The sequence below is a fragment of the Trematomus bernacchii genome, unplaced genomic scaffold (assembly GCF_902827165.1).
Source record: "Trematomus bernacchii unplaced genomic scaffold, fTreBer1.1, whole genome shotgun sequence".
NCBI classification, from domain to species: Eukaryota; Metazoa; Chordata; class Actinopteri; order Perciformes; family Nototheniidae; genus Trematomus; species Trematomus bernacchii.
Window position 1 is genome coordinate 4,489,000 of NW_022987689.1, and position 16,152 is coordinate 4,505,151.

General features: G+C 39.7%; 1 protein-coding gene across 1 annotated transcript; it reads left to right on the plus strand.

Annotated features, from left to right (window-relative positions):
- Positions 1-9,794: 9,794 nt before the first annotated feature.
- On the plus strand, positions 9,795-15,693 carry LOC117488689 (uncharacterized protein KIAA0040). Its single transcript, XM_034137722.1, has 2 exons — positions 9,795-10,036; positions 13,423-15,693. Exon 2 carries the CDS (start codon positions 14,054-14,056, stop codon positions 14,369-14,371), a length of 318 nt encoding a protein of 105 aa, XP_033993613.1. The 5' UTR covers positions 9,795-10,036; positions 13,423-14,053; the 3' UTR covers positions 14,372-15,693.
- Positions 15,694-16,152: the final 459 nt, after the last annotated feature.

The window sequence follows — 16,152 nt, forward strand, 5'->3', positions numbered from 1 at the left end:
GTTATATGTAAGATGTCTGTTGAACTGTTACGAAGCCCTCCATGTAGAACATCTTAGCATGAACAAAGCCTGGGTCTGTTTAAAGTTTTATATAAAAGTAGAGCTGTGATGGCTGTGATGACTGCAACTGCTCCCCTTTTTACTCCCATGAAATAATGAAGTGCATAGCAAGAGCCAACTGACTCTATGTCATTAACCTTTCAAAGTATCTTCACCTCTAATTGGACGCCGTTAAACACTGAAGTCAGGCCAGCAGCACTTACAAGAGAGCAGTGAAAGTGGAGTCATCAAGGTCTGCCAGTTGGTGCCAGGATTTTCAATGTATGCCCACACACAGAGACATCAAAACACTTCTGAAGATAACATATTGGACAAACATTTGTTCTTTTCTCATCTTCAAAGAAGTGACTGTAGACAGCGATCTGTGGAAAAGAGCCCAATTTAAGGCGGTTAGACTGTCAGAATTACAGAAAGCTGACTTTAATTCATGAAAAGTATTTTTAAAGTCATTTTGTGACAGCGAGGTTGACAGTTAACTAAAAGAGACTCCAGGAAGCTGCTACGCCTGACAAAGATATATTCATTATTGAGCTTTAGAGGTAGGCTACTGCTAGGTGGATTATATTCTTTTAACAATTGTTAGGATAGCTGTTTTCAGTTTATGGCATACTATAAGAGTTCTTAGTACAGAAAATACTATGACATAATGCTATGAATCTTTTCCTTTTTCAGCCCATAAGACGGTATTTCTTGCTCATGAAGCAAGATGGACACTGATGGGTGCAGATAACGTGTTTCTTTAATGATAGAGTCTCCCCTACAGGGTCAGCAGTGTGTTTGACCGCTCTGGGGATAGTTATGCTGGAGTTGTCTTTTCCATCACGCTTTTCTAATTAAATAATTTACATTAAAAAGACAATTTAAATGGATACATGGTGTTATAACAGTTGCACAGGACCTTTGGGAATAGCGCAGTGAGTGGTGTGTTGAAGCAGTTTGAAGCAGAGAAGACATTATCAGTAATGTTATCTTGAAGTACTAAATGCACATAAGGGGGTTGTTGAATCTGCTAATAATAGCACTTTTTTCCTTAGTACTCTCTAATGTCAATTTATATATGTATATTTGATATATGATTTTGGCCAATTTCAATAATACTGTTCACATACACCTCACTCACCTGCTGAAAAAGAGCATGTTGTCAAATGTGCGCCGTTCATTTGCATGCACCCCCGTCCTACGGTGTCATACAGCCGGCCAAAATCCTCCAAAGCCTCACCCCGAGCTGGCTCCTGGCGAGGGAAAAGCAGACGAATTGCCTGCAAGCAATGTAACAGTAAAGCTGTTTGTTTTATTATTCATGTGATATGAGGATGACCAGGGGAAAATGTTCAGCAACAAGGACAGAGCAGATGCCATTTTCATTGAGGTTTGGTTTGTCTGTTAATGGAACTTCAATTGTGGTCCTAAACCGCGGCTTATATGCATTCGCAATGAGATTGTGTATAAATCATGGTAGCTTAATATAGCTTTGTTTTGTTAGCTTCAGGTGTGACTTACAGTTTAGCAGCCAGTCAAGGTCGGCTTTTGCAATGTTGCTGACGGACATGGCTTTAGAGTTAAGTCAAGTTTCAGATTTAACTATAGAGAATGTGATAAATAACATCCGTCAGTTTAGAATCAAAATGACTACGTGTATGTGTTTGAGCTGTCAAGTGCATGCGGCAGCCCAACTGCTGAAAAAAGTCATTATTTTTGAGTTAATATGTCAAGAAATTAGATAGTGAGTCATTTTAATTGAGAGAATAATTCTAAATATTGAGTGTTAATTATAATTACACAGTTAGTCAAAAATAATGACATATAAAGTCATAATAATGATTTAGTAAGTCATCAAAAATGTCCTCTCAGTGATGGAAATGGGCTTCCGTAGGTTACACACGACTTTTTTGAACAAAACTGTGCACAGCTACACAATGCATGACAGAAGCTACATATTTGATACAAATATACCATAATTCTCAATTCAGCAGTTTTCTGAGATTCATTGTTTAATTACGGCCTCTTCTTAATTATCTATTAATTATCCATTCAAATGTTTGGTCAGCAGAATCCACTTGGTAAATAATGAGCCTGCATAGGGTTCGTGAATACATTAGTCAGACACAAATAAATGAGCAACACAGCACTTTATAGTGGTAAAGGTCAGAGAGATAAGCTCATGTTCAGCCTATATCAAAAGAAAACACTGAACAGCTGCGTCATGAAAACAATGCTCACAGTTTGCCATGTTCTCTGTCCGTCATAAACAGTGTAACTTTAACAGAAACTTGTCCGAGGAGCTTCAGAAACTTCTCCCTGCTTTTCCCTTTCAGAAGGAAGGTTTTTTTTCTCTTTCCTTGCAAACTAAAACCCTGAAAACGTACTGTGTGTAACTTGTCCTTTAACCAAAGACGGAGCTCAACAGGGGGCCGTGGTTTGAGTTTAAAATGTGTGATGTTGGACGATTAAAAAGACACAACATGATTATACTGTCTGATTAAATGAAGAGACGACAAACCCTGCTGTGTTTATGACTCTGCTGCCACAGTGCTGTGTTCACACTGCGCAGTCCAGCTGGGATTAAAGTTAGTCTTGATGGAAACATCTCAAACTTTTGCATGTGTGTGTAAAGAGTTTGACTTTTCTGTGTTGTTGCCAGCAATAATGTTCATTAAGTTAACATACATGTAATACATATTGAGTACAGTAGGAGTATTGTCCTTTTTTCCAACTAGCAGATGGGGTGAAATGTCACTCACCCGTAGCTTGAACTCGTTTTTTTAATCCAGAAAGGTGATTAATACAATTTTTCAATTAATGAGCCAGTTAAGGCTGCTGATACTATCAACATGACTGTTTCCTTCATTTCTGTTGGAACCATGTATGTATTTCATGTCATTTGACAGGATTTTTTGCATAATCTTAACAAGTGCCTGTTTTTACATCTCTAACAGCTGGAGGGCCACGATAAAGAGCGAAACCACCGACCACACAGTCAGCTGAACATGCCTGGGTGGCAAAAATGACTTTGTAGGCTAAGTTAGATCTGATCTCATCTCGAAACCAATTAGGAGAAGTTGATTTTAACAACAGAATAATGTGTTATGGTTAAAAATGATGTAGTTAGTCAGAATGAGAGTCAATTTGTGAACAAATGCAAAAGACCAATTTCATACAGCATGTGTACATTAGCAGCAATCATGTAACCACGTCATCATCAAGCTTCATTGATTTCAGTTTTTGCACATTTTAGTTCATTGAAGCTTACTGTATGATGGTTTCTCTACAACAGTGCTGGTGTGAACTTTCCTGAAGACTTTTCTTTAGTCTGCCAAATTGCTAAATCTACATAATGTTCCCTAATTGCAATCTTATTCCATTAGCAAATGAGGAATACAAAGTGAAAATGTTTTATTGTGACAAAGATATACCCAAAACTACATCATGAAAAATTATGTATTTTAGTTAAATAGAACTTAATGCTACATACTTTTATTTACATAGAAATCTTTTAGTTTTCCCTTTGCCTACTGAGTCAATAAAAGGCTGAACATGCTGCGTAATGATCAGAAAATATGTTCTCCTGTTCTCCCCCTCTCTTCACTCCATCCATCCAGTAATGCCTCCACAGCTCTCCACAGAGTGACGTGGTGAAGCTGATGAAAAGCGGCGTTGTGAGCCGTCCCCAGCCTCCCATGTGCTCCTAGAGTCTCTTTACATCTCACTGAATCCAGAAAGTTAACAGGCCCTGGCAGGCATCTGAATAAGAGGGAGGCACAGCCCAGTTGTCCCAGTTAGAGTCTCTCTGTGACAGGGTTGTAAACACCGAGGCTTAATTGGGAAAGCGGCCGGTGAGCAGCTTGGTGTTCATCAGACATTTATTGATGCTCAGAGCTCCATGGGTTGGAGAGGGGAAGCCTGCACAGGGCCTCACAGATCACAGAGGAAGATTTAACATGTTCAGCGCAGGATGTGAGGTAAGACTTCATGTTCTGTTTGAGCTTCACAACTTCATCGTTTGTTTGTTTGTTCTAATTTAGAGGATCACAAGTGAAAAAGATTGTTGCAACGATCTATCTAAGCATTCACTAAGGTTTTCAGCACTCTTGAACACTTGTAATTAATGAACGATCACATCAATGTAGCTTCTGAAGTCTCAATGCTGCTTAATGAGAATGTTCCTTGTTTTTATCGACTAGTGCTGATTCACCAATTATGCCCTACACTTTAGATTCAATTTCCCTCTGAATGAGTATTTCCTTTCTGCTCAGGGGTTATCCATCCCTTAAAGCAATCCCTGAATTCCCCACGCACTGCCTCTACCTCCTGAATGGGCTGGACTTTAAATGTAGGTGTGAGCTGGCTCAGTGGGGTCAGTCTGGTAGCTGGGATCCAAAAATCAAATACTATTATTATTTATTTTTTGTAGAACTCCGTTATGAGTTTTTATGAATTTGTTATGACAAACCATACTTTGTTTATTTTTATTCACTTTTTTACATTTTATTAATTACATTTCTAATAACGCACTCTTTTTATTACTTCTTTTTATGCATTCTCTATTATGACTTTTGTACACATTTTTTATACTAACTACACTAAGTCTTTTTTAGGACATTTATAATGATATGCCGCATGTTTTTATTGACATTTTTGTGACATACTATATTATGAGTTTTCTAAGGAAATGTTTTATATATATATGTTGATTGTCTTTGCTATCACATACATAGCTTTTGTAGTAATTGTGAAAATATGAAATTTACAATCTTGTTTTTGTGCAAATTTCTTTTCCAAAAACACCAAGATGTGTTTATGTTATTGATCAACATGTAAAACAAGCTGAAATCCTCCACAATCTCTCCATGTCCTCTCTGGAGACTGCAGAATAACCCTCTGGCTTCACTGATTTACATAAAGTTTACCATCTCCTCTCTTTATAGTCACCACGTCTGTTTAGCTGGACTTTCTGGACTTTCTTGTCAAAGTTTTCCTTCAATCATTTTTTTCCTGAACCAACGAAATGCCTTGCCATTTTGTATTCATGATTTAAGGCCAAATAGAAAATGGGGTTGGATTTTTGCTGTGTGCCAGGAGCGCTCTTTAGTGCCCCCCCCCCCCTGCATCAGCTGAACTAGGCTACACAAAAGTCCTCAGGAGCCTTTCAAATATGAGAGCTGACACACATATGGAAGTGTCTCTCAGGGCTGCAGTGACCTGGGGCGCGAGCTCAGCAGAGTCTCTGCTTTATCTCATCACCTACAGGGACGGCAGGGGTACAAGCTCAACAATTTGGGATTTTGTGCATAGGGCACAGCCACAGAGTGTTATATGTGTGTGTTTGTGAGAGAGTAGGAACACATTTGCTATTACTGAGTGCATTACAGAGTAAATTCTATGCACACACGCATTGATGCACAGTTTGAATGAGAACAATGCTGTAGTGGCACGTAAAGAGAACAGCTTTATTTGTTGTTGGTCAACATGCGGAGCACGAATACCGATACATTGCGAGACGGTGAAATGGAATGCAAATATGTAAAGATTTAAATGGGTGGGATGAAAAATGAATCGTGATAATCTTTTAAAAAAAGCAGAGGGCACAACGTACTTTTGATGTTGTTCTATGTCATTGGCTGTATCAAAGACGCAAAGACACATAAATGAAGAATGGAAGTGGAGTGATTTATTTGAGATTTATTTTACAATTCAACTAACCAGAGTGTTTTTGTTATTTAGGATAACACACTTTGACAAAAAACATATTTTTTGCATAATTGACAACCCTATCTCAGAAGACTGAGACTTCTTAGATTTAATAAATAAAATATAACAGAATATGCATTTAGTCAGGCTTGAGAAACATTTTATTTATATTAGGAAACCTATTTTTGTATATCCGAATAAACAAAAGACACATGAGGGTCAACAGCAAAGGGTGTTTTTTTTTGCTATATCTCTTAGCTCAGTCAGTAAAAAGACATGTCCATGGCACAGTCTAATGCTCTCCTGAGGTGTTCTGTAGTGAGACACCAGTCTATTCTGTTAACAGGTGACATTGATTAAGGGAGATGGGACTGGATACTGAGATAATAATGAGACGAGAAAATGTGACACAGTGAGGAGATTAATGCTAGCGAAAAAATTCAATTACTGTCGTGTTGATATGAATTGCGGTTGAGACGTGTTTTAAAAGAATTGTTGTTTTCTTTTTTTCCCATCACTGCAGGGTGAACTTTTCTAATTGATCTTGCTTGCTGTGTCGTGTTCCTGTAAAATGTTTAATCTCTTAGCCCTAAATGCTCCTGTAGCTACACATTTGAAATTAACAATCTCCTTCAGACTCAACACTTTCTGTTAGAATTTTTACTTCAACACAGCTGTTACAATGCATACGAGTCATTTAAAACACTCGCAACAAAAACAGGGAAATGCACTTTTGTATCTTTTGGTTATCAAAGGAGCACACAAGGTCAGGCAGCTGTCAGTCATGTAACACCATCAGATATTTCTGTTTGTAGGAAACAAAAGCCAAAGCCTGTCAGTGAGAGATAAAGACACAGCAATATTTATGTAGCATGAAGGCACAGGAGAACATGCAGATGTAGTTCACCAAAGTTGGCCTTGACGCAACCTGAAGATGCAAATTTGGACTCAAATAGAATAGAATAGTGAATTGGATGTATTCTGCCTTAAAGGGGCCCTATTATGCTTTTGGGGGGTTTACCCTTTCGTGTATTTGTTATATAGGTTTTTGTGCATGTAAATGGTCTGCAAAAGCTAAAATCACGTTGAGTCCTTTGTTTACTGCAGTGACATCACTACGTTATACTATAGCACTTATATTGGTAAGCGCTCCAACAAATAGTACGTGATAGGCTAAGGGTTGGGACATCTCTAAGTGGTTGACCAATCAGAACAGAGCCAGCCTGCTAACCAATCAGAGCAGACTGGGCTCTGGTTTCAGGTATTATTGATGTTACCTTGGTTGGTTATTGGCTAATGGTTACACAAGCCAAAACATCATAAAGTGGCCAAAATCTGATCTGCTCATTTTCAGACAGGTTTTTATATAAATGGGTCAGGACAGAAAGGGAACAAATCATTAAACCTTCAGAATCTCTTCACACAGAGGGGACACATGTTTCTGTATAAAAGACATGAAAAAGTGGATTTTGCAATAGGTGACCTTTAACACTCAACTGAGAGAGCGTCAGCTGCATTTTGCAGTTTCTTATTGAGTCATCTTTTTTGGCCAACTTTACACTCATTATTGGCAACTGAGTGTCATGGCAACCCAACATGTTGACTAGCTCGAGTGATTTTCCCACAGTGATTCATATAGCTTATTCTGTATATGGATATACTGGGGAGCAAAGAGGAACTAAGAAAGTCCCTGTTGAACATATTTAAGCACTTTGGAAAATATTTCCTTTACTGTAGGCTTACAGAGACGCCCTTTATTTATTTATACAGCAGAATGGATCAAAGTTGTGTTCTCACAAACCAAGAAAGAGATGTTTTATAATATGTCCAGTCCTAAAATACAGCCTGTGTCATATGATAACTATGCTGAGATTATTACGTAAATAAATGTAAAAATAGCTCAGACTGACCTCATAGCTTAAAAGTGCAATTAGGTGTTCCTGTAAAAGCCTTACGTTTACATGCCAGCTAACAGCTCTTCAATGAGGGCTTTTTCCTTCAGAGCAAGAGGCAATTCCTTATATAGACTCATCAAGTCTTTACTCCGTGTTTTCACAGCGTCATTTTACAGGACTGAACCACTGCTAAGGTTTGCCCCCGAGGGGACGGGATTTATTAGCAGACTATTTCTGGACACTTGTCAGATTCCACTACAGCAACCCTTTAGTCACTTTTCATTAGCGCTCACATTCAAGAAGTCACAGAGTGCACCACGTTTGGTTATACCCACTCAGTCCAGTGATCCCATGAGGCTTCCTTTAATGCTGCGGGTAATGTCACAGTCACCTCTTTGCTATCATGATTGTATGATCGTTGATCCAGCGTGAGCTTACTGGTCTTTCCTGCAATTTGTTCAGCTACAGACCCCAGCTGGATAAAGGGATATATTGTTCAAGGTTTCCCTCATAGCTGTGCTTGCCTGAAAGTAAGGTTTCTATAAACCAGATGGGAGATACGCCCTATATAGCACAAGGAAATATGTATTGAGAATAAGGTCTCCTTGGAGGAAATGGGATGCATACAAGGGCCACTGCAGTGTCATTTGAACATAAGGTAGGTCTATACTTAGAGGGAAGGGAAGGTATAATAGGATCCTTATAATGTAAGAAAGAAAGAAACTCAGACCTAGAAAGCACATTGGCGCATAATTCAGCTGCTTTTTCAGATCCCTCCTCGTGTTTTTGAATCAGAATCAAGATTTCCAAATGACCCCTGCAGTATAGTTTAATCTATATTCAGGTACGTCTGCAGAAGCAAAAAATATAGTGAAATCATTTTCATATAAACTACTGTAAAGAGGGATTTCCATCAAGGGAAGTGCCGCTACACTGAGGTCATTAATCAACACTTGCTCCAGGTGACTGGACCCTGTAGTGCCTCAACAGCAGCTGTGATATAGCTTCACTGTGGAGAACTACACACCCTGCCAGTCAGCCTCTCTCTGTGTGTGTGTGTGTGTGTGTGTGTGTGTGTGTGTGTGTGTGTGTGTGTGTGTGTGTGTGTGTGTGTGTGTGTGTGTGTGTGTGTGTGTGTGTGTGTGTGTGTGTGTGTGTGTGTGTGTGTGTGTGTGTGTGTGTGTGTGTGTGTGTGTGTGTGTGTTGTTTGTCTTAGATGGCTCAGACACACCTGCAGACATGGCGAGGCTCGTCTCATCAATTTTCATGTAACCATGCCCCGTGGCAACCAAAAGACACTCTGCATGTTCAGCCTGTCAGATGGTCCGGTGAGGGTATGTAACTGCAGTAGAATAATTCAAAACAACAGGGTACTGTATATCTGACCATGTTTCCTTATTCATTATTATAAAAAAGGTCGCTATAAAAAAAGAACGTTTGATTCTCACGAAAAAAAAATGTCTCTTTCACTAACCACTCTGAGATATTGCATAGTTCACAGGCTCACATCATATCGAGAGTTCGTGTACAGTATCCGAGTCAGTGCACTTTATCTCATAACTTCCCCTTTCCGAAGAAGAGAATAAATAGCTGCTTTTTAATGTCAGCAAAACACTTTTTTTCTTACTTAATAATAAAAATCGTCTTTTCCTTTGCCTGACTGAGCTGAAAGGGCACTGACCATAATGCCACAGGCATAGTAATAATGTGTGTGCGTGCATTTGTGTGCAGTTCACACGACCTTATTCTTTCATATCTCAACTGCATCTGACTCTTACACCTGGTGGTGCTCAACACACACCCTTAAACAGCTTTCATTTCCCCTTTCTTATTCCCTTAACAGGACTCTGAGATGGTTGTTCGTATGATTAAGTGTTATTTAGTCAAATGCTGCAACAATGCTGGTTGCATGGTTTCTCACATTGGTGCATGTACTGTAGAGAAGCCTTTCTTTTAATATCCTAACATGAGGAGTTGTTCTGAGACACATTTAATAAAGTCTTGTGATTTCATTTCGTATGCAGTTTACATAACTTCCCCCCTTGCTGTCTGACATCACCCTGTGCTTGTGTGAGTTGAGTAAAGCAACCACAAGAATGTAGTTTCCCATGCAGGAAACACAGCAGCAGAGACAGAGGGCCCATTCTTACACAAAGTGGGCAGGGTGCTGTGACGTTGTGACCAAAACACACGCTCACTAGTAGGAGGAGAATGGGAAACAAGGGTAAAGAGGGAAACAGGAACAGAAAGTGAAGACTTGTCAAGATGTCTGGGTGAGGGGGACCAGAACAGAGAAGAAGCCAGATGCCAAAACAGAAACAACTGAAGTCTGAGCAGCTGTCGGGATTAGACAGCAGGGCGAGCTGACCTGCCACTTCACACGTGCCCGCGGGGTAAGGTGCCGCTTTCAAAGAGATCTTGAGTGCCAATTTGAGATACTTTGAAACTGTTCTGAGTGGTTTATATAAGCTGTTGATGCGTTTTCTTGTGTGACTTGTGGTTAAACTGGGGCAAAGGTGCTGCCCATGGTGAAGACTCCTATTAAAAAAGTGTTGATCTGTATTAAAGATTAGATCTGACAGGATGTTTGACAAGTTACAAGGATAAGATGATACGTTTCTTCCTTTCTCCTGCCTTTGAGTGCCCCGAAGTATCACTATAATGTACTACTCTAGTTATCTAGTTAAAATATAACATTTATTTACTTATTCAAATTCTAGTTTATAAAATAGTTGTAATCTCTGCATTTGCTGCTTCAATCTCTTTCAGAGTAACTTTCTGTCGCTCTGTTCAATGGAGGGTTTTTTGGTCTTTCCCTGATGCCGGTTTTAGTGTCTCTTCCTCCTCTTCTTAATGTCCTCAACTTTGCTCATTTCACTCAGTCAGGATCGAGTTGACACAAGTCTGAACTGTACTGGGCTTGTGCACTTGCTCTTGTTCACTCCAGAGAAATGCACTCCTCCAGACTGTCAGCAGGCCTGTAGCTACTCAAGCAAAACAGCTACACTTAGTGATCTGACCTAGCTTGTGTTTTTAGCAACAACAACAACAAAAAAACTCAAGTATGTCCTAATAGTTTATTGGAGGCTGATTCAATTTAAGCTAAACATGTCCTCCATGCTCTATATTAATACAGATTGATGAAGGCTGTGTTCAGACTGTGTGCTCGGGGCGAGTCATTAAAGATTCCTGCGTTGCCTTCTGTCACAACTTTGTCTTTTAGGTCGCACATGTTCCTTAAAAAGCAGCAAGGGCTAAGTGAGTGCAATCATAACATTTTTCTCAGCCCCTTCCTGGCTTTGTGTGCCCCAGTGTGGCCTTTTCCTGTATATGAATGGCTCCTTGAGAGCACAATGTCATGAGAAAGTGAAGCACCCAAACTTAGAATGGCATTTCAGTGAGATAATATGAACAAGGTAAACATTTAAAGAATGTGGCCTCATTTAAAATATAGTAAAATGAAGCGTGGCTGTATTTTCTTTTTTCAATTACTTATTTTGTTCTGCACCTTTCCTAAACCACAAACTAACTTCAGCTCAGACGTATGCCATCAGCATTCACAGTGTGATGAACACCCTCTATTACATACTTCAAATGTCCTGCTGAGAAAGCGATCTTGGCAGAACAATACTGACAATCACAGTGTTTACCTCGAGAAAAGTCACATTTTGAAACTACCTGAGCTGGAAAATATTCTATTTAATATAACTTGTAACTATTTCATGCCTTTCTATTGGAGCACATACAGAATAAATATCCTTTTTTACAATTTCTACATGTTAGACATAACCCACAATGATCATTCATACTGGCAAGAGACTATAATTATCATACCTCTTGATGACTTATCCATTCCATTCAATGACTTTTGCACTGATGCATTATTAGTCATCTCTTTTATATAGCTATCACACCTCTGTTACCGGCCTTTGTTTCTCTCCTACGGACTTATTGTTCAGTGACTGTGGCTCGTTGACCGTGTTTTCATTATGTGAGGGAGATCAGAGTTTACACAAAGGTGCTGCTGCTCAGCCGAGCTCATCACAACATGATGTAACAACAGCGGAGGAAAAGACCAACAATAACATGGAAGTGACTCTGGGGCTCCCAACAATGTTCATATTCCTTAGTATAGTTCACAGTTTACTTTCAATGCTTTTTGGCTGAAAATCTGCGTACATTTTACTAATGATGAATGCTTCAATCCAATGCTGTTAGGACCAGAAGGATTTCTGTGCATCAAATAAGATCATGGTCCACACTTATCTGATGTTTTTGCTTTCGGCTAAATTAAGCTGCACTTTGAGTGCAAACCCTTGTCACCGATTACATACTGTGAGCGTTTGTATGTAGTTTTACAACCAAAGTAAAACCCAAAATAACCAAAAATAAAGTCACAGGCAGTCAGAATACACACCAAAATCATAATTCAGCAATCCGTTGATGTAGACTTTTATTATGCAAAGCAATGCACAAAGGAAATGGAGGAGCTTCTTATTTTTATGTGTTTTTATCTTATTAGCCAATTAAAATCCAGAGTTGTAGTTTGAAGTATTGCATCATTTTCTGTTTGTGTCAAACAAAATATATTTTTTCCGAGTGCAGTAGGCCTATAACGAATGAAACTGTGCTATTTACAGTTTAGTAAGTATGTTGAATGGGACACAGCTTTATTTTTATTTCAGCCTGATAAGAAAAACAAAACTATAACCAAACAGACAAATAGTAACAAGCACAGCTTAAAATGTGGTAATTTAGTTTAGGTCTGAGAGACTGCTCTTTCTCATCTCTAACTCTGAGGTCTCAGATGACTCCGGCTTTACTTAGCTTAAGCGCTCAACTTCCTGTTGAGCACACGAGCGGGAGGGAAGTTAGCAGACTCTCTGCGGGTAAACCAATTTCACACATGAGACGCGACGCACCAAGACAGCCACGTCAAATCTATTTGCTCTCCACTTGCAGGTGCATCTTTCTCTCTCTGCCAGCCAAATGTGAGATGAAAATCTCTTCTCTCTCTTGCATCGAGAATAGAGAGAGGCTCTGACGCCGTGAGCTAAGGGGAATCTAGAGGACGTACTTTACTCAATTGGTATTTGAAATCATTGGAGAAAACTATAGTGGTTTAACACCGTTTAAATAAAGATGTTGCCTCAAGGCTTTAGACTTAATCAAATAGTCTCAAAGAAAAAAGGAACAATATTACTTTTACCTCTTTTATTTCTTCTTTTGCAGACCTACTTCCCCAATTGAAGCACCTCACCTCGTTTTTTCTCCTCCAGTAGAGCTGTTAGGAGATTTTATCTGAGGCCAGAGGAAAGCGTTACAATCAGACATTTATGAAAACTTAAGCCAGACTCCGTATATTTCCTCCATTGGGAGCAATTAGCTGCGTATATTCAGATGAATCTCTTGGAGCAGGTCTCTCTCTACGTCTCTCCTTTTTCCCCCTGACACTTTCTGTCTCAGCAGGACTCTTAGAAAGATTGGTTACCTTTATCTCTGTCTTGCCTTCCCTCAGACACAATCTCCCTCTCCTCTTCTTCTTTGCACCGGTCTTCCTCAGCAGGAGAAATTTGTCCTGAATCCTGAATGAGTCCTCTGCAGTATCAATGAGGGGAAAAGCTGAACATCTGAAGCTGACATTGACAAGCGGGGGAGAGCAGGAGTAGAGGCGTTTAGAGGCAGAAAGATGGATTGGAAGGCCGAGTTGGGAAAAAGGGAAGAAGAGCTGTCTGCTGAAAAGCAAATGTATTTACTTTCTCTTTCTTTTGTTCCACAGACACACCCAAAAGCATCGCTACAAAACGTAACTGAAAAGAGCAAGAGGACGAGAGAGGCCTCTGGAAGACAAAGAGAAAGAAAACATTTTGAGGAATGCCAAGCAGGATAAACAAACTTGGCTGGAGTGCAGATTTTGCCTTTTTTCTCCTGCATCAAGATTGTCACAACTGGGCTATTTCAAAGAAAACCTTCTGATAAACAAGTGAGCTTTTGGTCTTCTGGATTTGTTTAAAGAATGCTCAGGGCACTTCAAGGAAGTAGACATACATGAAGTCACCCTGCATGCTTCCAGTGTTTCCATTTCACATAAACAACCCAAGCCTGAGTGCAAGCCTCATCAGATAGTGCTGTAAACTCTTTGGAAGTAGAAAGCAGGAGCACATGAAAGTTCAATGTCAAGTCACCAACAATATCAGACCTGACAAACTTTGAAGCTCAAACCATACCGCATAAAAAAACAACTTTCAACTTAAATGAACACCATTTTGTGATTATCTGAGTGTCTCCAGCTGGCTAATACGCACATTAACTGACTTGCAAACTTCACAACCCTCTAAAGGATTTATTAAAACTTTACAACTGCCAGACAAACTTAATTAAAAGGAGCCACGACTCCGTATCCGAGCGCCATGGATGGGGGAACAGACAGCATCCGGGATTTTTTCCACCAACTTTGGAGCATTGCTACAGAGAAGCACAGCCAGGGGGCGTACAACACGGTGTGCCTGGTGGTGCTGCTGACTCTGCCCCTCATCGTCCTCCTCACCACTTTGGTCGTGTGCTGCCACTGCTGCTGCTGTCGCCATGCCAACTGCTGCTGTTGCAAGGACGCCATGGCAACCGCAAGGTCAGAAACGAAGAAGAGAAAGAACTCGAGTGAGGACTTGTGGATCTCCGTCAAGGGGGGGCCGATGACGCCTGACAGGGTCGCCCTGGCCATGGAGTAGGAAACCGTTTTTTTATTTCAGTGCAGGGGAGCTGATGGAGCGTCTTGAAAAGAAACCCAGCATGGGCTCAAAGGACATTGTTTAAAGAGGCCCTATTATGCTCTTCGGGGTTTTCCCTTTCCTGTAATGTGTTACATATGTTTATGTGCATCTGAATGGTCTGCAGACATAAAAACCCAAAGGACCTTCCAGAGGGAGTTTCTCTCCCACACTCTCCCCCCGGCCTAAAACGCCTCCATTGGACTCCTTTGTTTACTTTCGTAACATAGTGACATCACTGTGTAACACTCACACTTCTATTGGCTAGCGCTCCAACACATTGTACTTGATAGGCCAAGGGGCAGGACATCTCTACGCTGTTGACCAATCACAACAGAGCAGGCTAGATAACCAATCAGAGCAGAGTGGGCTCTGGTTTCAGACAGAGAGTGGAAAGAGGTGCTGCAGAAAAATGAGTAAAATGAAGTGCTTTTTGAACTTTAAAGCATGGAAACATGTCACAGTAGAGGCACAAAATAAATTATGAAACCTGAAAATGAACTTAATAGGGCCCCTTTAAACTTTTGGGAAGACCCTTACATTGTAATGGGTACAGATGTAGTTGAAATGTGTAAACACTGTACAGATTCCTGCCATTTTGTATTCATATGATGTTGTGAGTGGAGAATGTTTACAACATTTGTATGAGCTTTGAAGTTTGTGGTACATAATGGAAGAAATAGGCAGAGGCACACACATACATTCACGTGTGTGTGTGTGTGTGTGTGTGTGTGTGTGTGTGTGTGTGTGTGTGTGTGTGTGTGTGTGTGTGTGTGTGTGTGTGTGTGTGTGTGTGAGCAGTTCAGAGAGGGGGAGAGTGTGTGTGTGTCAGAGAGAAGTACAGTGTTATTGAGAGCACTTTGTTTTTAGAGCTCCCATGTGAAATTCATTGAGTCTGTATTGAAGGGTGCGAGCCAATTTAAAGTCTGCCCAGTGTTCATGACTGTAATGCTCCCTTCTCTTCACATTCATACTGCAATCCAGACTCATGAAACGCTCTCACTTTCTAAAGAATTTGTTACCAACGGCCAGAAAGTTCAACTCAAAGGATGCAGAAGGAAATCTCAAACTTCCCTTATTTAGATGTATTTTGTGCTCTTATTTTTGTTTTTCTAAATATGATACAGTGTACTCAGTACACATATATATATACTGTACTGTATGCCATCGAGATACACTTCTCTTAGTTTTGTTTTTTGAGACTGTCGCAGTATTCAGGTCCAGTGAGCATGAAAGGCACAATTCACAATCCAAATGTCAGTAAAATAAATATTCTAAATGCATGAGTTCGTCTTCTTCATTGTGTGTCAGTGTGATCCTGATTTATCAAATGTATATCCTTTGTAATCCCTATATAAAATAAGGTTGTTATTGAGCTCTTCATTTGAGCTTTTATCATCACAAAAGAATGGTATGGATACACATCATGTATTTTGCTAGGTTTTTGCCGAAAACATATCACTGAGGAAAATGCAATAACATTTAGAAATGTTGTCATTGTTTTAATTTATTTGACTTTAATGTGTTTCTTGAGCTTTTTTTAATGTAATTCTTAGAAGTTTGATAAGTACGGTCCAAAGTTTGTCCACATCATTAATATATGTACAACATACTGCATTTAAAACATTAATTTGAATAAAACACAATTCAAATTGTTATCTAAGTAATAATCATAAAATAAGCATAGAGTTATGTTGATACAAATAAATTAGGTTAAAAAGGTTATTTGCTGTTAATTATTA

Bases quoted from the DNA above. Each gene is read 5' to 3' on its own strand.
- LOC117488689 (XM_034137722.1), top strand. From the start codon at position 14,054: ATGGATGGGGGAACAGACAGCATCCGGGATTTTTTCCACCAACTTTGG.